The sequence below is a fragment of the Strix aluco genome, chromosome 2, assembly GCF_031877795.1.
Source record: "Strix aluco isolate bStrAlu1 chromosome 2, bStrAlu1.hap1, whole genome shotgun sequence".
In the NCBI taxonomy this organism is placed as follows: domain Eukaryota; kingdom Metazoa; phylum Chordata; class Aves; order Strigiformes; family Strigidae; genus Strix; species Strix aluco.
The window spans coordinates 105,822,148-105,844,687 of record NC_133932.1 but is presented as its reverse complement, the minus strand read 5'-3'; the positions used below and the strand labels follow the sequence as shown (position 1 = coordinate 105,844,687).

General features: G+C 44.1%; 1 protein-coding gene across 3 annotated transcripts in view; it reads right to left on the bottom strand.

Moving 5' to 3' along the window:
- The window catches only part of GTF2F2 (general transcription factor IIF subunit 2), a 92,840-nt gene extending 82,336 nt beyond the window's left edge, over positions 1-10,504 (bottom strand). For 2 of the 3 annotated variants that reach the window (XM_074815650.1, XM_074815651.1), the window contains exons 1-4: positions 4,360-4,635; positions 2,636-2,709; positions 2,158-2,176; positions 586-730 (exon numbers count right to left, since the gene is read on the bottom strand). In XM_074815650.1, the coding sequence (XP_074671751.1) occupies positions 586-730; positions 2,158-2,176; positions 2,636-2,709; positions 4,360-4,491 (370 nt within the window). In that variant the 5' untranslated portion in view covers positions 4,492-4,635. Of the gene's footprint in view, positions 1-585; positions 731-2,157; positions 2,177-2,635; positions 2,710-4,359; positions 4,636-10,328 lie in introns of those variants that run through there. The other variant, XM_074815652.1, reaches the window with a different exon arrangement.
- Between the last annotated feature and the right edge of the window lie 12,036 nt (positions 10,505-22,540).

Below are 22,540 nucleotides of genomic sequence, written 5' to 3'. Positions count from 1 at the left end.
ATACAGCTACTGAGCTGAACTTAAGACAGGCCAAACAGCTGAAATCCAGCAAGAAAAATTATAACCTTACTGCTGGACTGTCTGTTATTATGACCTTATTAAGCTTTAAAACACTTAAACCATATATATACATAAAGAAAGTATGGTTAACAGATGTGTTTATTGCTAAAATGGATCTGTTCAACTGGACAGAGGAAGAATGAGCATTCTTATAAAAATATATTCACAGCAGAGAAAAAAAATAAATGAGTTGATCTCAAAAGTACATGGGAACACAAAAACATTTTTCCACTGAAAACCCTAAAGGGGAATACAAAATGTACTGCACTCCATACTCTCTCTGTTCTCTTCAGCAGACCCACAGCTGAAATGTACATGATAACCCCATACGGAGAACTTAAATTAGTTGCTCAATCATAGGAAGAAAAGAGACAGACACAAAAAAAAGTACAAGAGTCTTATGTATGCAGGTAACAACAAAACAGAGTCAAAATCTGACTTACGAATCTTCTGGCCTTTAGAGCATTCAGTTTATTGAAATAATGTATACTGGAATCATAACAAATAACTTTAATTCTAACTTACCTACTGAACTTTCGGTGAACACTGTTAAGGTCTGTCCTCCCACACTTTGCAAAAGAAATGGATGTTCCCTTGGTGCGCTGACTGAAGCAGGTTTTCCTCCAATATCATTGATGCTTGCAAGCTCTTCATTCAAAGTAAATGACACCTAACAGTCACAATTACCACAGTGTTACTAAACAGACTCAGTTACACAGCTTTACGAGTTATGGGGAAACAAAAAGAGAGAAAACACAAGTAGTATAGCACATTTCCATTTCAAAAACATAAAGAGTGGGATAAGAGTCTTACTATATTGATCTCTAGTTGAAATACAGAATCGAAAGCTTTCATGTACTTAATAAAATTTACTCATCTTTTAAAAAATTGTAAATTAATTCCTCCTGAAGTCAGAGAACAATTTGATTTTACTTATTAAAATGTAAGGCATAATAGGTTTTCAGACACTGTTCAGTATGAGTGCTTTAAAATGTTTCACACAGCCAGGTGAGTTCCAGAAAAAGTGCTAATGTACCAATACAAGTGTTATTAGCCTGGGGACTCCTGAATTGCATGCGGCCCAGGAGAGGTTAAAATATGGTTCCTTTGCTGTGTTTACATTGTATGCCCAATACAGGAGCTGAGGAGGTACTGGGGGGACTGGGTGACCAGAATCCCTATGTGCAGCAAGAAACCTGAAGAGAGAGACTTCAGACTGGCACTTCGTGCTTTTCCTGCACATCCTGCTTAGCCTCATTCTGCCATGCAGCAACAGGGTCCCCTGGAAGCCATACGTTCTCAGGGGTTCCTCAACACTTGGCTCTACACAGACTGCAAAATGAGCTTTGTGGCTCTTATCTATATCAAGATTTTGGTGTGGGGCTCACAAACTTAGGGAGGTTGTTTCATACTCCAGCCTAGAAGAGTCCAAGCAAACATCCAAATCTCCAGTGGAACTCTCTCCACTTATTCTAAAAGGAGCTTGGTCAGGTTATCAAATGGCAAATGCAGCTTGCTTCCCTGCCACTTTTCAGTCCACAGTTCTTCCAGTTCAGTGACAGACCTATGTGGTATTTGAAGTAATTCTAATTAATGCAACTTTCCTTATCTCCTGTAAAAGATAAAGGAAGTTACTGCCATTCACTGAGGCTGCTAATAAAGCAGTTACCTTTGCATGCAGAAAAACCTTCAAGTTGCTTTATATTTAGTAGGACCGAATTCCAAATACAAGACAGAATACTTTCTGAAATTGCAGCCCTCCATCTCCAACTTCTTTTGTTTTATCATCATCCTCCTTAGTTCTCAGACAGCCTTTTGCACTAATACATCTCAAAATGTTTGGAGAGAAGGTTGCTACTACGATTGCTGCTTACAGACGAGTAAACAAACTTCGGGAACAAAGAGACCTGATGAAAGTCCCACAGTACAATGATAGGCAGAGCTATGAACAGAATTCTCTCCTCCTGATTCTGTGGTACAATGCTTCATTACAGGTGTAATGAAAAAGATGTGACATCAGAAACCAGCATGTTCTAAACAATTTTTAGAATTCAAAATATAACACGTTCACAGCCTTTGTATTTAGTAATTACTTACTTCTGTTCTTCCTTGATTTCTGCAAAAGAAAATATTTAATGTTTTAGTTTCCATAATCTAATTCCACAAGTTTAGCTTCCCTGATAAAAAAGCAAATTCAAATTCTAGTTTAGTTACTCATCTTCACTCCTGAGCTGCTCAATTTTTTTTGTTATGCTGATGCCCAAGAATAAAGGGGAAAGTCAGCAGGTGAGAACAGAAGCAGCAAAATAGCACAAGTAAGTTAACATTCTCCAGCTAGATGTGCATATTTCTTGGGTTTAAGAAATCAAACATCATGTAATGGGATACAGACACTTCCCAGTGTAATTTCATATAATTTATTTTCATAATCACTATACAAGCAAGTATCATTCAGGTATCAGAGAAATATGCACAGTGTTTGCAATAAACAGGATTATAAGAGGTGTAACATAATCTGTTTCACTGCAGGTAACTTCTAAGAATTGCAACCAATAAAGGTACAGTAAAGCCTTACTTGGCAATCCTTAGTTTTCCCACTTCACCTCTTCCTGAAGCTTTATTCCACTGTTGTGACAAGTACTTGGGGACCTAAGAAAAGAAGACAGATTTCAAGAAAAGCAGATTTTAAAGCTATATAAATTGTGTAAGTTTTTATACTTTAAATGCTTTTACTCTGACCACTTCAGGATACAGTATGAGCTAAGTATGGTAGACAATATAGAATCATAGAATGGTTTGGGTTGGAAGGGACCTTTAGAGATCATCTAGTCAATACCTCTGTCATGGGCCAGGGCACCTTCCACTAGATCAGGCTGCTCAAAGCCCTGTGCAACCTGGCCCTGAATGTTTCCAGGAATGGGGCATCTACCACCTCTCTGGGCAACCCGTTCCAGTGTTTCAGCACCCTCAACATAAAAATTTATTCCTTATAGCTACTCTAAATCTACCCTCTTTTAGTTTAAAACCATTACCTCTTGTTCTATCACTACAGGCCCTACTAAAAAGTATGTCCCCATCTTTCTTAAAGTACTGAAAGGCTACAATAAGGTCTCCCTGGAGCCTTCCCTTCTCCAGGCTGAACAGCCTCAACTCTCTCAGCCTGACCTCGTAGGAGAGGTGCTCCAGCCCTCTGATCATTTTTGTGACCCTCCTCTGGACCCGCTCAAGCTGGTCCATGTCAATCCTGTGCTGAGGGCCCCAGAGCTGGACACAGCACTCCAGGTAGGGTCTTACAAGAGCGGAGTAGAGGGAGAAAATCACCTCCCTCGACCTGCTGACCACGCTGCTTTTGATGCAGTCCAGGATACAGTTGGCTTTCTGGGCTGCAATTGCACATTTCCAGCTCGTGTCCAGCTTTTCATCCATAAGTACCCCCAAGTCCTTCTCCATAGGGCTGCTCTTAATCCCTTCATCCCCCGTCCTGTATTGATACCAGGGGTTGCCCTAATTCAGGTGCAAGACCTTGCACTTGGCCTTGTTGAACCTCATGAGGTTCACATGGGCCCACTTCTCAAGCTGTTATATATATATATTCTGTTAGGGAGAGCAAAGAGAATAATGTAGCACAAAAATAAGGCCGGTGTAGATGCCCAAATTTTCCAAATGAAGGAGAAATCTTACAATACCCTGAATCTCAAATACTATTATCCAATCATGAAAGGCAAAATAAGATCAGCATCATATTCTTAAACTAAGGAGTCCCAATCATTTTAACAATACTTTTAAATATTCATTAGAAATTACCATCTCTCTGGGGAAAAAAAAAAAAACAAAACAAAACATAAAACAACCACAATGATGAGAAGTTACACAGTTACAACTTAAGACACCAAAAGGTGCTGTGAAGGGAAGGCTTGGAGTTTGGAAACCTCAGACACATTGGGGAGCAAACCGCAGCCCTACTCCCACCAGATGTCCACTTCTCCAGCAGCAGAACTACCCTAGGCAGATGTGCCTCCCATCACTCATTACCACACCTCCACTGTATCAGGAAAAGTCTTTGTGCAGCTGGTCAGTATATAGAAAGAGCAGACTGATCCAGCTGGGAGGTGTGGGGGATTTCCTCTGTTTTAGCTGTGCTGATTTTGTATTTAGCAGGTGGAACAATCAAACCAGCTCCCCAACCCATTTCCCAAAACAGCTGCACAAAGCAGAGGTCACTGCAGGGTCAGGAACAAGCAGCCCTGCTTAATCCAATACATCCAAGGAATAAAAGTTGCTCCAGTGATGCTGACTCACCTGCACACAAGTTCCTTCAGTTACAAAGGTTTTGGTATGTGCAGCATCGCATGACCTGGGTTCATGATGGACAGTAAAGGTGTCTACATAACCAACGAACAAGCTGGAAGCTGGCTTTTCAGGTGGACTCATTTTTCCCCTTTTCTCATCAATGTAGTATTAGCTGAAATCATAGCCTGCCTCTCAACTCTCTGGCTAAAAAAGTACCAGCTAACTACTGCCAGCTAAAGCTGGCACTTCCCCGGTCAGCCTCAATGCCTTGCTGCTGCCGCTGTGCCACACACCCATGCTCCTCAGACTCCCAGATGTGTCCCAGACGTGATGATGCATGCACGCTGCTTGCAGCAGCAACAGCACTTCTTTTTTCTGGAGATGGTAATGCCAGAAGAATGTGTCCAGTGCTCAGCAGAGTTACCATGGTTCTCCTTAAAGGCCAGGCAAGCTTAAAGATGACAAACAACATTTATTCTGTGAAATCAAAAGGTTAAGAGTTTGTTTTCATATATGGTGTTATCACTCATTAACACCTATAAATCTGATTACTTGTATGAATGCACAGTTCCCTAGGACTTCAAAAGGTGGCCTGCACTGGTGGCTGCCACTGCCCTGCCTCAGAGAGGAGCTCCCAGCTCAGCCCGTATGTCCGTGCATCCAGCCCTGGTGAGGTACTTCAAGCTTCCCAGTTTAGTCCCAGAGGAACAAGGAACTTCTCTACCTTCTCTGCTCCACTGTATGGCATCAGTTCTAGGCATGTCTACCTTCCCTTGCAAGAAGCTAGCACAGTCGGTTATAAGTGCAATGCTCTGCAGATCACAGGTTTTTTTTCCCCACCATTCTGCAATTACGACTGTCTTTTCTATGACGGTTTTTATAAAGACTGAACATGACACATTAGTACAACAAACTGAGATTGGAGCGATTTCCCCGCTACATACAAGTTATGTGATGCAGAAGTACTGTGGCACATCAAGAGGTGGAATACAGACCTGAGGCAGTAAGGACAATCTCACATTTCACTATTTAAAACTAACTGTAAGATGTTCAAGTGAGATGGAAATTACCATTTTTATTTCAAAAGGAAATAGCTGAAAGCAGTCTAATAGAACCTCCTACTTCCTATAAACCCTTTTCTTTCTAATAAGGATGCAGCAATCGCTGGGAGAACATCATCTTAAAGACCTAGTCTCAGTGTCTAGAAAAACAGTGACTTGTTAAATGAAAAGTCATTTGCTGTTCCCATGCCACGTACTAAAGAAGTATTCTGATACAGGAATGTTATACCTTTTTTCTTCATATGCTCATGACACATCAGGACAAATCTACATTCTTTAATTTTGCAGGAAAGTTCTTTACTGGTACAGCAAAGTTTATTCTGGCTCACACAGTCCACAGCTACTGAAAACATCTGTGCCCACACACAAAAATGGTGTGAGACACAGCCAGTGAGAAAGAGAAACGTACTAAGCTATGCCTGTGGCATTTTCTCTTTCAAGCAGCGAAGAGGCACTTTGTAGTCTGATTTTTGCCTTGCACAGAATAAAACTAAGCCAAGTTTCACTGCACAGCTGAGGAGGCAAAGAGCCTGTTCCAGGAACTTGCTGACAAACAGCAACCTGCTAACTTCCTAAAACTCAAATGAATTTAACACTAACCTTGCATTTACCTGCTCAAAAAAACCCAGAAAACATCTTGGTACTGGTTCTTCGCACTTTCCTTTAGTCTCACAGCACCCCATGAAGTACTGTGGAACAGCTAGAAAATCCAGATGTCCTCCAACTGCTCAGCCAAAGCAAATGCCAGCTTTCCATAAAGTCCTAACACTGGGTCAAAAATGCCACAAATGCACAACAGAAAGCCAGGAATTTATCTATTAATATATATTTTTTCCACAGTTTTCAAAGTGGTAATTTTCTGCAGTGGATTTCATGCCAGATCATCTTCTTTCTAAAGCCAAGATAAATGCTATGACATGTGCCCCAGCTGACTCAGCAGAAATATTACTATGTGCTCACACCTAATCTGTATCTAATCTATATTGCTCGGAAATAAGATAGACACACATTCAGTACGAGTGGACAAGGAGTGAAGGACTTGCTATATAATATAATCAGACAGGGAATTTCTTCTGATTAAGAGGTTGCAGATCAATCATACTTTTTTCAGCTGCATGGGAAACAGTCTCAAAGAGCGTAATTAATCATCTTTTTGCTGGCCTACCTGCAGTCAAGGGCTACACAGAGAAAGGAAAAGGGTTATGAAGGACGGTGATCAAAGGATTACTTCTAGCTATACACAGATACTTCAGATAAAACCAGATGGTATTCTCAAAACCACACGCTAAACTCTGTAGCTCCACGCTAATGGTGTAAACAATCACAGGGAAGATAAAGTCTTACACACTGTACACATCTTATTTTGCCACTTCCTTTCACCTTTATCAGAATAAAAATTTAACTTATGAAGAACAGTCAGTTTCCAAACTCTTAACACTGCTCGGAAGAGCGTACAGAAAACAAGAGTGACCTGCTTTTACAGAGCAGAAAGAATTTTCAAAGATCCCACAGCAGGATTTTGAAAAATACATACCTACAGAAAGACTAACCTGTGGACAGAGTACCTCTCATACTGAAGGGCTACTGAACGTTTTCAAGACAAGTGGCCTTTATTCTGGGATTTGTAGGTAAGAACACTCTTCTCTCAATAAAAACATACAAATTAATCACAAAAAGAAATCTGATGTACTAAGTAGCATCGCTTCAAGATGTCTTCACACTGCCGTTTTCTTCTTGCTACTCACGTCATACAAACACCCAGGCTCCAGTACATGAGGCACCCTGCAGCTACAGTACAACACGAGGGCCCCCTGCTCCATACGTCTTCAGCTTATTCACAGCTTCCTATCTGCCTTTTGAACAAAACACACAATCAGCCCCTATCTGTAATAAACTACTTCCAGTTTTCTGTATGAAATTAAATTATTAGCTCTTTCTCTATATAGCAATCCGTATGCAGTATGTACATCAGAAACTGAGTAAGGCTGATGTCAGGTTCTATTTTCCTTTGAACATACAAAAAAGAAATTATATAAAGATATCACCTTTCTAAATACAGATCAATGCAGCAGATTAAATAAAAAAAAACCCAAATCACCATACAGGGAACAAGAAATTAACAATTCTAACACTAACACTAAATGGGCTTCACTTTACCAGTATATAACCAACAGTTCTTATAATATTCCCCTATCTTAGCTTTCACTGAAAACACAGAAAATTTATGCCAGTTGCTTTCTGGGTTTGTACTAAACCAACTCACACCAACTCACTCCATTTCTGGTACCTTCTCTTACTGCTCATTCTTCTAAAATACTCATTACTATATTTTTTACTGCCTGTTAAGCAGTCTCTCTGGAATACTTCCTGCACTAGCATAATACATGATAAAAGGAAATTAAATAAGCCAGGTTTTTTATTCCAGCAGAATAGATAGCTCTCTCCCTCAAAGGAAGGATAAATTCAGCCTCATCCTAGCTAGTGAAGATAAAAAGTGCAGGTGTTACTCACTGTCATGCCTCTGTGTTGAAGGTCCTAGTAACACAGGATGGTTGTTTTCAAGTTCAGGTATGAAGAAATTCAAAGGATAAAATCCTGCACATCCCTTGCTATGGCCTATCAATGTTAGCAACTTTGTAATATTTTTTTAATTATCACTATTATACAAGAAGACAGACAAATTATAAATTCAGACCACATGCATGAAGGATTACATTAACACTTACTTAGAAGAGTCGTATTTAAGCGTTCCTTTTACTGTGGTTTTCTCATTAAACCAGGCAGCACTCTGTGGTCACGGAGTGGGATCAACTATAAGCACAGATATGCCTTAAAATTATTGGCTTACTTCAAGAAACGCCAAACTGTATCAGACTAAAGGACAAGCAAGTTCAGTGTCCTGTCTGCAAATGCAGCCAACAGTGGATACTTCAGGAAGAACAGTACAACATAAGAAGAAAAGGTATTTCCCCAGCATGCTCTTCTGATTTCTAGGATCTTTTACTCGGCAGTCTTGGGGTATGAAAGCATATTTATTTTTAATCTCTCAATCTGATTTTCTCACTTGAATTTGTCTAAAGGCTTTTTGAGCTTCTGCAGAGTTTTGACATTCACAACTTTCTATTGCAACAAGTTCCAAAATTTAACTACATATTGTCCAAAAAGGTACCTGCTTTGTTTGCTCTGAGCCCCACTACATGACTTACTTTGACACACCTCTTATTCTTGTGTTCAAACCTACTCTTCCCTTTGCCTATTCACTTCTTCCTTACCCACCTGTGACATTACTCATTACTTCAGACCTCCGTAAGACTTCCAAAATCATCTTGCCAACCTGAAAGGTAACCATGTATTTAGGAGCTCCCTCCACATCCAGCATTCTTTGCTACCCAGATCATCCCTGGTGCCTTCCTCTGTACTGTTTCTAGATCCACTGTATACTTTCCATGATGGGGAAGATGAAACCACAACTACACACAGTATTCAGGATACAGGCAATATGATGGCACAATAATATTTTCTCTTTTGTTCTCTGTATCTTTTGTAATCATGCCCAATGTTGAATCCGCTCATTTGACATGACATTCTTATAGTTATCCACATCTACTGAAAAACTAAACCTCCTCCTGAATGACAACCAGCAGAGACCCAATTGCCATGTACATATAATTAGGATAGTTTTTCTCTATGCATGTCAGATTAGATTTTTCAACTCTGAATTTCCTCTGCCACTTTATCACCCTGTCACTCAGTGTATCATGATAGACTTCCGCAGCTTTCTGCTGTCAGCTTTCATTTTTACTGTCCTGCATAAGCTATTACAATTAGAGGACTATGCACTTTTCATTACGGTTTTCTGAAACCAGACATTCAGGTGTCAGTATCAAAGAGGAAGCCAGATGCAGCGACCTACCCACCACCAGAAATTCTGCACAGCAAAGCAAGTCTGAAACTCCCCACCATTTCTGAGGGCCACAAGAAGATGTTCTGGTAGTTGAAGTATGATGCTGTCACACCCCCTCACCACCTAGGACCAGTATTTGGGTACTACCCTGTCCCTACAGGTTCTTTCAAGTTGATGGTATGAGCCTGTTTCCTCCATCCCCAAAGGAGGAACAAGAGGCTACTGCTTCTCCCCAGACAGAACAAATGCAGGTCTAGAAAAACGGGGGCACACCCACAGGGGACTAGAAGGGAGCCAAGGCACATATTCCCCCACTGGCTGTGAGTCTTCTCTTTTCTGAGCCAAGGCTTGCTGTTGCCAGCAAAAGCAGCCAAGCCATTTTGACAGAAAGACCCTCCACAGAACAGAGGTGATACGTAGGCAGTGGCGGCCTTGTTGGCAGGAGCATACGTGAGCGCGGCCCTGCACCAGACGGGTGCTTGGGTTTGATTTGATGATCTTGGTATCTTTTCATAGCACCTTCACTATAGCTGCACTTCTCTAGCACCAAGGTGAGCTGTAGTGACAAGACACAAGCGTTTATTGTCCTTGTTTTTTTTAACCAGGATGTGAACTTGGGAGCACTCGAACTTTCTCCGACTCTCAGAGTTTTGGGAAAATAAAAGTTAGGCTACCGTGTTTGTTACTCCTAATAAAGCACGAGCCAAGGACAGCTCCCACGTAACCCGATTTTCCCTGTAGTGTCTCATTTACCCCAGCAGCTACCCGGGCAGACGCCCCGCGTCGCAGCTCGCCCAGCCCCCGTGCCCACGAGAAAGGAAACGGGGGCACCGGGCGAGCCTGATGCGGGCAACCCCGGCCCCACGCCGCGGGCCGGCTCCCCCCGCGCCCCAGGCACGGCCCCGCTCCGCGCCGCCGCCACTCCGGACACGGCGGGGCGGGGACGAGAGGCGAGGCCCGGCCGCCACAGGCCGCGCCGGGCCGGGCCCAGGGGCGCGCCGGCGGCTTCTCACCTTCACCAGCCACATGCCCGTGTTCTGCTTGGCCCCGGTGAGGTCCAGCTCGCCCTTCTCGCTCATGGCGGGGCAGGCGGCCGGGGCGGAGGACGGGGCGAGGTGGCGGTGCACGCGATCAGCTCTTCCGGCTCCCGCGGCCGTTGTACCCGCCCGGACCCGCCCGGCAGCGCACCGCCGGCAGACGGTGGCCCGCGGCGGTCAAACCTCCTCCGCTCGCGGAGCACGGCGGGCCCTCGCTGAGGCGGGAACGCGGGTTCGAGTCCCCGCCCCGGCGCGGCTGCGGGCAGGGCGGGCCCTCGGTATGGTGGCATCAAAAAGTTATTCTCTCACTGTACGGGAAGGGTTATCCCGGCAGGCTGGAGAACTGCAGCAGCATGCAAAATGATCTAGAGAAACTGGAGGAGAGTCTGGAGAGAGGTGACACTGCCATGACAGTGCACTCCCGAGTGGGTGGGAAATGGCGGCCGGGGGGAGCAGCTCTGGGGAGAGGGGTCAAGGCATCACAGTGTGCCCAGATGTCACAAAAGTGAGGAAAAAAAAAAAAAGAGTGGGTGAATCGTTTACCATGGATAAAAAGTGAAGAATTAGGCTAGCTTTCCGCAAAGGGAACTCATGGTGAACACTGGTAAAGGCTGTCCGAAGATGGGATGGCGTCTCGGGCACTGAAAATGGCTCAAGTCAGGAGAGAGCAAGCAGCTGCCAGTTCTGCTTTGAGACGGAGGTATTGGGCTTAGATAACCTCTCTTAAGTGTCTATTTTATTCCGCTGTCCCTATCACTGGGAAAGTTTTCATAACATCTAGAGGGGCTCCCTTGTTGCACTTTAAGCTCGTTTTTTCTCTTCTATCCATTGTGGACATGGAAAGCATTTTATTACCTTCCTCTCTTCTGTTTTACTTCATCCCTCCACTGAGATGTATCCCTTTGGTTTGTCTCCACTTACACTAAGCAACCTCAGTTCGTTCAGTTTTGTCTCATAGGTCATATTTCCTAGACCTCTGGTCATGCCCATTGCTCTCTGAATTCTCCCCAGTATGGGTTTACATCCTCCCTGAAGTCTTGTTTCACAACAATGAAGGTCATACTCCATCTGAGACTGCATCAGAAGCAAGCAGAGAATATTTCTGGTACAATATGCAAGACATTGCTCATCTGGCTTGCAGAAAATGATCTCAGTATTATACCTCAGATATGATAGTCTGTCTTTCTAATTATAGGCAAGCATCTAGGTAACTAAGGAGGGCAATGCTTTTATGCATTTCTGAAGCAAAAACAGCTAACATTGAACTATTCTGATTAGGATTACATACATTTAAAAATTACTTTTGTTTTTACATTGGAACTGTATTTGTCTGCAGGACTCAGCTGTGAGGGTGGATGAAGCTTATATCGCTAGTCAGCTTCCACTAAAAATTCAGATGTCACTAAGACAACCTTTCACAGAGGCATCTCCTCAAATGCTAACAAAAATGGAAGCAGATGCATCTCAACATTGGTAAAAACAGCCACCATGCCTGGAACTGTGCAACCCCAAAAGGTTTAAGACCCTTAGGTTTTGTTCACCTGGAAAAAGGGTGGATCTACACAGCCAAACACCATCACTTTACAGTTTCCTTTTGGGTCCTACTCCACTGATTCTCTGTGCTGTACATAGGACAGTTTGTTCCACAGGTCTCTTTGAGAACGAGTCAGTGAATTCCCTCTAAGAGAAACCCAGGCTGAGTATCCAGGAAGGTATGGATGCAGCCATATCCTGCCTCACTCTGTACCCAGTGCAGTCCTTCAGCATAAGTCCAAGAAATGCTACACCCTTGACCACAGCCGAAAGCTCTCAGGCCATTTTTCAGGACATATGCTGTTCTCCACACTGCTGTAAAACAACATGGTGATGGGTCTGGTAGAAATGAGGGGCTCAGTGATACAATTTTCCTAGAATCGCAGAATGGTTTGGGTTGGAAGCGACATTAAAGATTAACTAGTCCAACCCCCCTGCCATGGGCAGGGACACCTTCCACTAGACCAGGTTGCTCAAAGCCCCGTCCAACCTGGCCTTCAACCCTTCCAGTGATGGGGCACCCACAACTTCTCTGGACAATCTATGCAAGTGTCTCACCACCCTCAATGTAAAAAACTTTCTTTCTTATGTCCAATCTAAACCTACTCTCTTTCAGTTTAAAATAATTGCCCCTTGTCCTGTTACTACAGGCCCTGGGTAAAAAGTCTCTCTCCACCTTTCTTATAAACCCCCTTTATATATTGAACGGCTGCAATCAGGTCTCCCTGGAGCCTTCTCTTCTCCAGGCTGAACAACTCTCTCAGCTTTTCTTCACAGGAGAGGCATTTCAGCCCTCTGACCATTTTCATGTCCTTCCTCTGGACATGCTGCAACAGGTCCGTGTCTGTCTTGTGCTTTGAACACCAGAGCTGGTACTCCAGGTGGTGTCTCAAATTTTCCCCTAGGATAAACATTGAATTAACAAAAAATCTGTCCCTCTACCACCACTCCCAGCTCAGTCTGAGTGCTCAGATCACACCCGCCACCACTTTTAAAAAAGAAAAAACTGGTGGAATGGATGTTTCTAACAGGAGTGACATTTTCAGTGAGGTGGCATTGCAGTGGCTTCAGGTGAGCCTGCGCTCCACCAGATGGGCGATGGAATGAGAGGAGCTCCGCTTGCAAGTGTCCCAGCTGCAGGCAACAGCAGCATGGCTGACCACCTCACGACTCCTTAGAGAAGGAATCCACGAGGAGCCATCACCCCTATTCCAGGCGTAAATGACAACAGAGAAAACCTCTGTAAAAGCGTGGCAATTGGGGTGGCTCAGCTGGCAACTCGGAGGGGAAGGCGGCCAGGCAGAGATCTCTCCTGGCTCCCTCCAGGCAGCCTCTCCAGACCCGTTTCCTTGGAAACTGAATTTAAAGGGACAACAAGCAGGAAAAGAGCACATTTTCATTAATTCCTTATTTAAAATATCAACCTTCTGTTTGCCAGGGACACATTTAGCACCACAGAGAAGGATCCAGGGGCCAGCTGCTGAGTAGCAGAGCTGTATGTTAGTTACCCATTTTCTTCTTGCTTGCACAGAAACAGATATGTCTGAGGAGATAAGTGGCTAAATTCAGACTTGCACAACCTTTCTGTCTTGTTTTTTCCCCCCATCCAACTAGGTGAGATGAAGAGGCTGCAGTGTTGTCATCAGTCACAGAGTTTCTCTTCACTGATTTTAGGAACGGGCTGCAGCCTGATGGTGTTGGTTGAAAACCAGCACAACATTGGATGCCAAAGGCTTGATGCTGTCCTGTTGAAGCTAACAGGAGTTTTGTCATCGGGAACTCACATGCTTCCCTCAGAGCCCGACAAGGATGAGGGAAGATGTGCTCTTGGGAGCTGGTAGTGGGACCAGATGTCAGTGATGGACACCATCGGACAGGTTTCACTGAAAACACTTCTCAGGCTTCAAATGGAGTTTTTAGGGGGGAAAGACTTGCTGGCAAAGTGAATTGCACATGAGAGTGCTCGAACCACTCAGCTGTATCCTCTGTGGTGAAAACCTGCTTTATTGTTGGGTAGCACTAAAGCGTGACACCTGGGAAGGCTCTTCAGCTCCTGACACAGTGTGCACATCTTCCCAAGGGTGCTCCCAGGGACAGCACTCATGCATGTGCTGGCATATTGGGTCTGGCTGAGATGTAGTTAATTTTCCCCATGGCAGCCCTCATAGTGTTGTGCTTTGTATTGGTAGCTAGAAAGGTGTTGACAACACTCAGTGTTTTGGCTACAAGGCTGTCTCTCCAACATTCCCCCCTCACCAGTAGGCTGAGGGTGGGCAAGATCTTGGGAGGGGATATAGCCAGGACAGCTGACCCCAACTGACCAAAGGGATATTTCGTACTATATGATGTCTGCTTAGCAATAAAAGCTAAGAGAAAGGAGAAGGAAGGGGGGCACTCATTATTTATGACATTTGTCTTCCAGAGCAATCCCTATGTTTACTGAAGCCCTGCTTCCTAGGAAGTGGCCAGACATCACCTGCTGATGGGAAGTAAAGAATAAAATCTTTTTGTTTTGCTTTGCTTCTGTGCACGACCTTTTCTTTTGCTTTATTAAACTACCTTTATCTTGACCCACAGGATTTTTTTTCCATCTTATTTTCTTTCCCCCATCCCAGTTCTGCTGAGGAGGGGAGTAACAGAGTGGCTTGGAGGGCACCTGGCATCCAGCCAAGGTCAACCCACCACAGTCCTTTTTGGACCACCCAAGATGGGGTCAAAGGAATTAGAGATAATGATAGTAATTGGGAGAGGTTACAGGTAAAACATGGACTGAACAATGTTAGAGAGAATAATCGTGGGGAATTTTCTGTTGTTGTAATTGCGGTGAAGTGACGAGGGGTGGATTGTGTGTAATTTGTCTACTTTTGTTTGGCATTGTGGTGATGTTGTTTTGATTTTGGTGTGGGGAATTCTTTTTTTGTTGATGTGAGTGAAGTTTGTGAAGATTGTGTGATGAATGTGGATTTTAATGATAATTCTTAAATATGTATTTCACAGAGGTGAGGAGTGGAATGTATTGGGTTTGCGTGGCAAGGTTTTGGTAGTGTTGATTGCTGCAGGAGTGACTTCTGTGAGAAGCTGCTGGAAGCTTCCCCCATGTCCAATAGAGCCAATGCCAGACGGCTACAAGACAGACCCGCTGCTGGCCAAGGCAGAGCCCATCAGTGATGGTGGTAGCGCCTCTGGGAGAACGTATTTAAGAAGGGGGGAAAAAACCTGTGCAACTGCAGCTGGAAAGAGGAGTGAGAATATGTGTGAGAAGCAACTCTGCAGACACCAAGGTCAGTGAAGAAGGAGGGGCAGGAGGTGCTCCAGGCACCAGAGCAGAGATTCCCCTGCAGCCCCTGGTGCAGCCCATGGTGAGGCAGGCTGTGCCCCTGCAGCCCACGGAGGTTAACGGGGGAGCAGATCTCCACCTGCAGCCCGGGGAGGAGCCCACGCCGGAGCAGGTGGATGCACCCGAAGGAGGCTGTGAGCCTGTGGGAAGCCCACGCTGGAGCAGGCTCCTGGCAGGAGCTGTGGACCTGTGGAGAGAGGAGCCCACGCTGGAGCAGGTTTGCTGGCAGGACTTGTGACCCTGTGGGGGACCCACGCTGGAGCAGCCTGTTCCTGAAGGACTGAACCCTGTGCGAGGGACCCACGCTGGAGCAGTTCATGAAGAACTACAGCCTGTGGGAAGGACTCATGTTGGAGAAGTTCATGGAGGACTGTCCCCCATGGGAGGGACCCCACGTGGTAGCAGGGGAAGAGTGTGAGGAGTCCTCCCCCTGAGGAGGAAGGAGTGGGATAGACAATGGGTGATGAACTGACTGCAACCCCTATCCTCTGCCCCCTGAACTGCTCAGGGGGATGACATAGAGAAAATCAGGGGTAAAGTTAAGCCTGGGAAAAAGGGAGGGGTGGGGAGAAGGTGTTTTTAAGATTTGGTTTTATTTCTCATTACCTTACTCTGATTTGATTGGTAATAAACTAAACTAATTTGTCCAAGTTGAGTTCTGTGACGGTAATTGATGACTGATCCCTCCCTGTCCTTATCTCAACCCATAAGCCTTTTGTTATATTTTCTCTCCACTGCCCTGCTGAGGAGGGGAATGATAGAGCAGCTTTGGTGGGCACCTGGCGTCAACCCACCACCATGAGTGGCTGGTTCCCACTGGAGGGAAGGACACCTGGGCACACAGACAGAGAGCTGGCCAGTGAGCCTGAAGGCCACGTGCTTTCTTTTCCTGAGCCCCCCTAATAGCACCAAATGGAGAAACCCCCACAAGACAACTCTTGAAGATGTCAGGATTCCTTTGCTCCAGCCTCACCAAGATGATTCAACATAGTTCTTATTCCCTGTTTGGCAGGAAAAAGTCATGGGATAATGTTGTTTTAGAAACATCAGAGGTCTTGATGAAAACTACATTTTTTCTGTATTTTTCCTGGTGCAGAGAAACCCCTGGGGAAGTGAAGCAGGCTGTGCAGAAAGGAAATAAAATAGAGGCCATGATAATTAGTGTATTATGAGCTAATACAACACATATTGCTCTCTGTGCAGATGTCCCCAAACCTTCCACATCGGGTAAAGTAGCAGATGACAAACAGTTTTCATACACTAGATCAAACAAATCAGCTATAATCACACTAAACTGCAAGCACTGAATTATATTAAGCAGGAGGATCCCAACTTGTGTTTCAGTTTATAAGCAAGAGAGAGCGCGAATGGAGTTTTAACAAGAGGAACAAAATTTCCCTACTCCAGGTGCATGACACCAGAGAAGAAGATCATTTCTTTGAGTAACGGAAAAATGGAGTCACAGCCATCTCTGGCTCCTTTTCACTGCTCTGCCAGCAATGAGTCTGCAGACCCCCTGTCTTTATTACTTTCCAAGTGGTGGATGAGGAGAAGTGTGTATCTGGCACAGGGGGAGGAGGAGGAGAGGTACTGCAGCTCCTGGTTGTGGTCCTGTGAAATCACATTAAGCACGTGAAAGCTCCTTCCTACCTGAACTGCTGCAGTGACGTTGCTGCTCTGGGACTCATGCTCCAGATGTGCCACAGGGGTCCAACTGTGGGCTCTCCCTGCAAGACAAACCACGCCACTGGGCCACAGTCTCCCGTTCCCGTGAAAGGCATTGGGGCACAGCCAACAAGCTCCCATCCCATCTCCATGTTCATGTGGTTGGGGACGTGTAGGGGTGGGAAGAGTTTGAGAAAGGCCACAAGGCTGCCCAGGTCATGCTGGCCACCTGGGTGGCCTGAGAGCTGGGCAGCCCTAAAAGCCAGAGGCCACAACTTTCTTCCTGTGGCTAAATGCAGCTTAGCCATCTTGCAGCCCAGAGACTTAGGTATATAAGACCAAAGTGTTCACTTAGATTTGTGGAGCTAGAATCTAGAATCGGTGATGCCCCAGAAACCTGGCTGTACCACTCCTCTGTGGATGGGGTGACATCCCTAGTCTGTTTTCTAGTATTTCAGTGTGCTGGAGGAGCTGAGTGCTGCCCAAATCTGGATGCTCCCTGAGTTCAGCTGTGTACACAGGAGCTGCGCTGGGCCTCCATAGGGTCTAAACATTTGGGTCTGGAGCTAGAGCTGAGGTCTGCTGCCAGCCACGAAGGGAAGCTCCTGCAGAAGCTGACTTTCACTTGGGATCATTGAGCCAGGAAGGAGACTATTCCACCAACTGCTAATACTCTGACTTCATTCATTCCTGTCAGACAGCCTTCTCATTAGCAAATTAAGGTGAGCAGGGCACTCATTTTGGAAAACTAATGGAGTGAGATTGTTACAGAGCTGCTTGTCCTACTCTGTTACAAGTACCGCACAGCATCAGCAGAGCTCTGCTGGCCAGCAAGGGTCTTTCCTATAGCCTGAATGTCTGATTTTTCAGCCAGCAAAGAACTCATGGCTTCACAAGTTTGCAAGAATTAAATTTCAAAACTACCATTGAACTGCCGGGGCAAGAAAATGGCAAACTTTTGACATCTTCAGCTGTGATGCCTCATTCTCTTGCTTGCACTGCAGATGGTCTATGTAACCTGGAGAAAAGAGAGGAAATAATCTGCAGAGAGGCAAAAAACTTCTGGGCAGAACATGATCATTTATTTTTGAATAAGAGAAAAGAAATCCGTGTAGCTTATTCCTGAAACAGAGCATGGGCCATCTATTTCCTCCGGCAGCAAAGGATTCTCAGTGTGCCTCTTTAAGGCCAAACTACATGTTGCAGCCGTTGTGTTTTCAGATTGCCTTTGAGCAATACATTAATAACAGACTTGTTCACCCCAAGCTGTTCTGTGTCAGACAGTGCAAAAACATCAAGCTCATGGCAGAACTCCCATTTCAGTACACTGCTAGGCAGTATGAAAACTTAAACATCACACTTCTGCCTGAAAACACAACTCAAACCCCCAGTTCTGCTCAGACTGCAATCTTCATTCATTAATTAATCCTTTTTAATTCTTTCTGTATGTTTACAGCCATACATGTTTATGTAGAACACCTAGTTTTCAGGTTAGTGGAATTGCAGCTGTGCTCACAATTTCATCTATACCATGTTTTCCATCACGTTAACAACGTGCAGTGAGTTTAACTGTAGGCAGCTTGGCCTCTTGTTTGTCTGGATTTTCCCCATATCAAGGAATGAAAAAAAGAAAGAGAGAGAATGGAAAGATGCAGCTGCAAAAATTTTTTAAAAAATGGAACAAGACACTTGTCAGAGAATTTCAGAGATACTTGATCTGAACATAATTTAAAATAATTTCTTAAAACGTGACCATAAAATTGATATTATCACTTTAACTCAAGGTCCCTTTTGCCTCTCTCTGGCATAAAAAATTATTAGCTAGCATTTTTCATCAGCGTCTCTCAAGAAGGAGTTTTAAGCATGCATCATTTTTAACCCAGTAATAGTACAAAGGTAATGTAAGCTCTGAGCAGGTTGTTGCTTTCTAAAGTACTCATTGTAGATGAGTAGAAGATGTTACATAGACTGAGTGCTACCCATTCTCCAGTCCTCCACTCCTTTATCTTTTTTCTGATCCTTGAGTTTTCTCTGGTGATGTACTACCTCAGCACAAAAGGTCAGCGGTACCTATAACCACTCATCTCCTGGACTTTCTGCTAATGACAGTGAAGAGTGGGGCATTTTCTGTTCAGCTACCAAAAAAACCATTTTCAATGGATTTATTTCCCTTGTGTTATAATTAAACAAACATGATTATATGCCAGTGATATCACCATAATTATGTCAGTATAGAAAAGGATGGTTGCCAAGGTATATTATTGATATATAAATTATCTCGTGATGGACTACTGTTTTGCACAGGGAGATTTCCAATGACTCTAGGACAAGACTGTGTGACTAAGCTGAGTTAAAACAACATTAGTGACCAGAAGAACAAATCTAGAAAGCTACTAAAGAAAAACAAGTTGGTCCTGTGGGGAAGCCAGCCAGCCTTTTGTATAGGGGTTTGAACATGTATACAACTGGCTGACAACCTGCAGATGCCCACGGTTGAAAGTGTAGGCAGGTATATACAATTTTGATATTGTGTATATATATAAATGCAATAAAGGCATCTCGTTTGTGGGTGCCACTGCTTCGGAAGTGATCACTCTGGTACCCTGCAATGCCATATATTTAAGTGCTATCATTAAATGAAACAAACCACAAGTATTTGGATCCAACCTCATATCCCACCCTTGCACCTGCTCGCAGCTCAGCCACAGCAGCGCCTCCCAACAAGCTCAGAATGAGATAATTAACTGGAGACATCAGAGCGTCTGCTTCATTACTGCTGAGCACCGCCTGCAGGTTCCCTCCAAAGCCTTTCCACCTAATGGCCTATACTGCCAGCTCTCTTTTTTCTCTAAGTGCCGATTGTTGGCACTTCTCTCAACAGTGCTAATGATCTAATAAATATGATTATACGTGACTGGTTTGTCTCCTCACTGCATAAGCCAACAATGCTACTACAGACCAGAGCAAAATATGTTCTCTTTGCCACGGAGAAAGGCTTTCCTGCTAAATTGAAATGAATAAACTGGAATGAGTAAAAAGTGTTACAGACCTACAAGTGGATTCTATTTTACTGGATTTCTGTTGATGGATGAGGTTAAATAAGGTCTGAAATTTTGCCTTCTAGTTAATTATTACGAGTTAAACATGAAAGAAGAACAGAAACGACATTTCAGTCAGTGGGAGGAAAATAAGCAGGAGAGGAACAGAGGGAAACAGCAAATAAAACCAGTAAGGACAAGAAGATCCAATGAGAACCTGGGTGCCAAAGGTTGGTGAGAGGGGCAGGGACCGCAGCTAATCCTGACGGCCTCATGTTTCTTTGTTTTCTCTTCTGGCAAATGGCACATGGGGCTGGGGGAAAGAAATACAATGATTCTGGGATTATTTATCATCAGTCTGCTTCTTGCTGAAAACTGCAGGTTTATCACTGAGAACGCTTTCTCCTGGAAACCAAGCATTTGGCAGCAGCAGCCATCAAATCAACACTTGCAGCTTGCAGGATATGTCCACCTCCCTCCAGAAGCTCACACCCTGTTTCACACATGCTTATCATACCCAGCCTGATCAGGAGTTCAACTCTTTGTTTCATATATTCTTAAGGATGAATCACTGAAGCTTTATCTAACAAAGCTGAATGTTAACTTCTTTCTTAAAGTTACCAGGAGAAAAAAACATAAATAACAAATGGCCATTTCTGACTGCAATGAGATTTCCCTTCAGAGCCTGCAATACTTTTACTAGCTTTGTAAACTTCTCCCTGCCCCAAGGCTCGCAGGACCTTTCCTCCTTTCATCCTCTGTCTTATGGTGGCTCTCATTGCTGTTCTGTCAATTCGAGCTCTTGGCCCTCATTTTATCATGTTACTTAATCGCACTCCTTTTTAACATGCATAGTTGTCCTCACTTAAATAACCTTCCCGGTTGTTACAGATTTTTCAAGGCTTTACCATTATATTCTTATGCATACACCTTCCTAAAATCCCCATCTCCCACGCAGCACCAGTGCTACATCAATCACAGATAATATTATCCTTTCAGGATTCTTATTAGCAGAGGATTTGCCTGATCTGTCCTTCCTCAGTCTGGGGCTCAGAGCTCTTCAGCAAATTAGCAACGTCTTGCTTTTCTACACTCTTCTTTGAGAAAGAGTATTCCCTCTCTGCCTGCCTTGCCTTGCCCCACGGATCTGATTCATGCCTGCATAACACATTGCCTAGTTATTTCTTAGAGAACAAATGGAACATAATCATTTTAGGAACACCCCGATATGAGCCACAACATGTCTTCTACCTTCAACATCTCTGCCTCTAATTTACTGATTTGCTGTTAAAGATTTGCTGTTGTTGCTGACTCTGAGTCAGCCATCTTGCAAATAGACACCAAAGAACAATGCTGGCCCCAGCTGAGCTTCTCGCTCATCTTGCTGTCCCTGCTGTGCATCATCAGCACCTCCGATGGCCCCTGGCTACCACTGAAGATCCTAACACTTTTGATCAGGAGTTGAGACAGCAATGACTTGAATCCAGCCATAGGCTTTATCTTCATTTGCTGGCATGTTATACTAGGCAACAACATCTCCCTAACAGCATGGTGGTTAAATTACCTGAACTTTCTTTGTTCGTGTGGAGATCTTCTAGGGCAAGAGAGAAGGCATCGTTCTGGCAGTGTTAGGAATAATGAAGTCTGATTTCTCATCCACCTGTGTCTCTTGCTTGACTGACTTTGAGTCCTTCCCTTGTTTTGAACAGGACTTCCAAGTCCTTCCCTGTTCCCTTGGACAGGTTTTCCCCCACTGTTAAATATTAATAGTACATTAACAGCTAAATGTTACTTTTCAACATGTAGAGGGTTAAAATTGAAAAAGGGAAAGATTTAAGGATTTTCTCACCATGTGGAGAGTGGCAAAGCTGCGATGAAATTTCTGGGACTTGCCTTCCTTGCCCTTTTGTTCTGATCTCAGTGACATACAGCTGTGCTTCTGCTGGAAATCCAGACATAGGAAGTCCCTTGTGCCTTCTAGACCATTGTGGGCTTTCTACGCATACGGAGTCCGTTACAGAGAGGAGTCCACTGCTGTATTAGAAATGTGAACAACATAAAAACATCGAGATGACTGCTCAATAAAACTCAGCTTTTGAAAATCAAGGCAGGTGTCCTCACTTCTCGATGAGTTGTAGGTTTGGCATGACCTCCATTTCGAGCACTTGTGAGTCAAGGCATTTTCCCTTTTGTAAAACATTATTGAACCACAATTATGGTTTTGATGAGGGAGTTTGAACTGGCTGTTGGAGTAGCAGGTGAATTCACACAGAGAAAAGCAAATGTAAGAATGGGTAGTGGTTTCCTTTGGACCAGATGTGTACTTATCTGACATGTCTGTGCATAACAAAAGGCCTGGATATTAAACCATCTGTTGCATCTGCTGAGTGATGGTGCAAATTATTTCTGACAGCTATTCAGAGGTGCTTCAGTTAAGCACCCAAAACCGTGCAGCTCTTCACTAGAAAATTGCTGGTATTTTGAAAACATTGTGATACTTCCCTAGTCTCAGAAATCATTGACAACCTGTCAAAGATAAGAGTCAGCATCTAAGTCTCTGCACTAATAATTACTCCTGTAACCTGCTAGAGAAAGTGCCAGATATTCACCTTTCT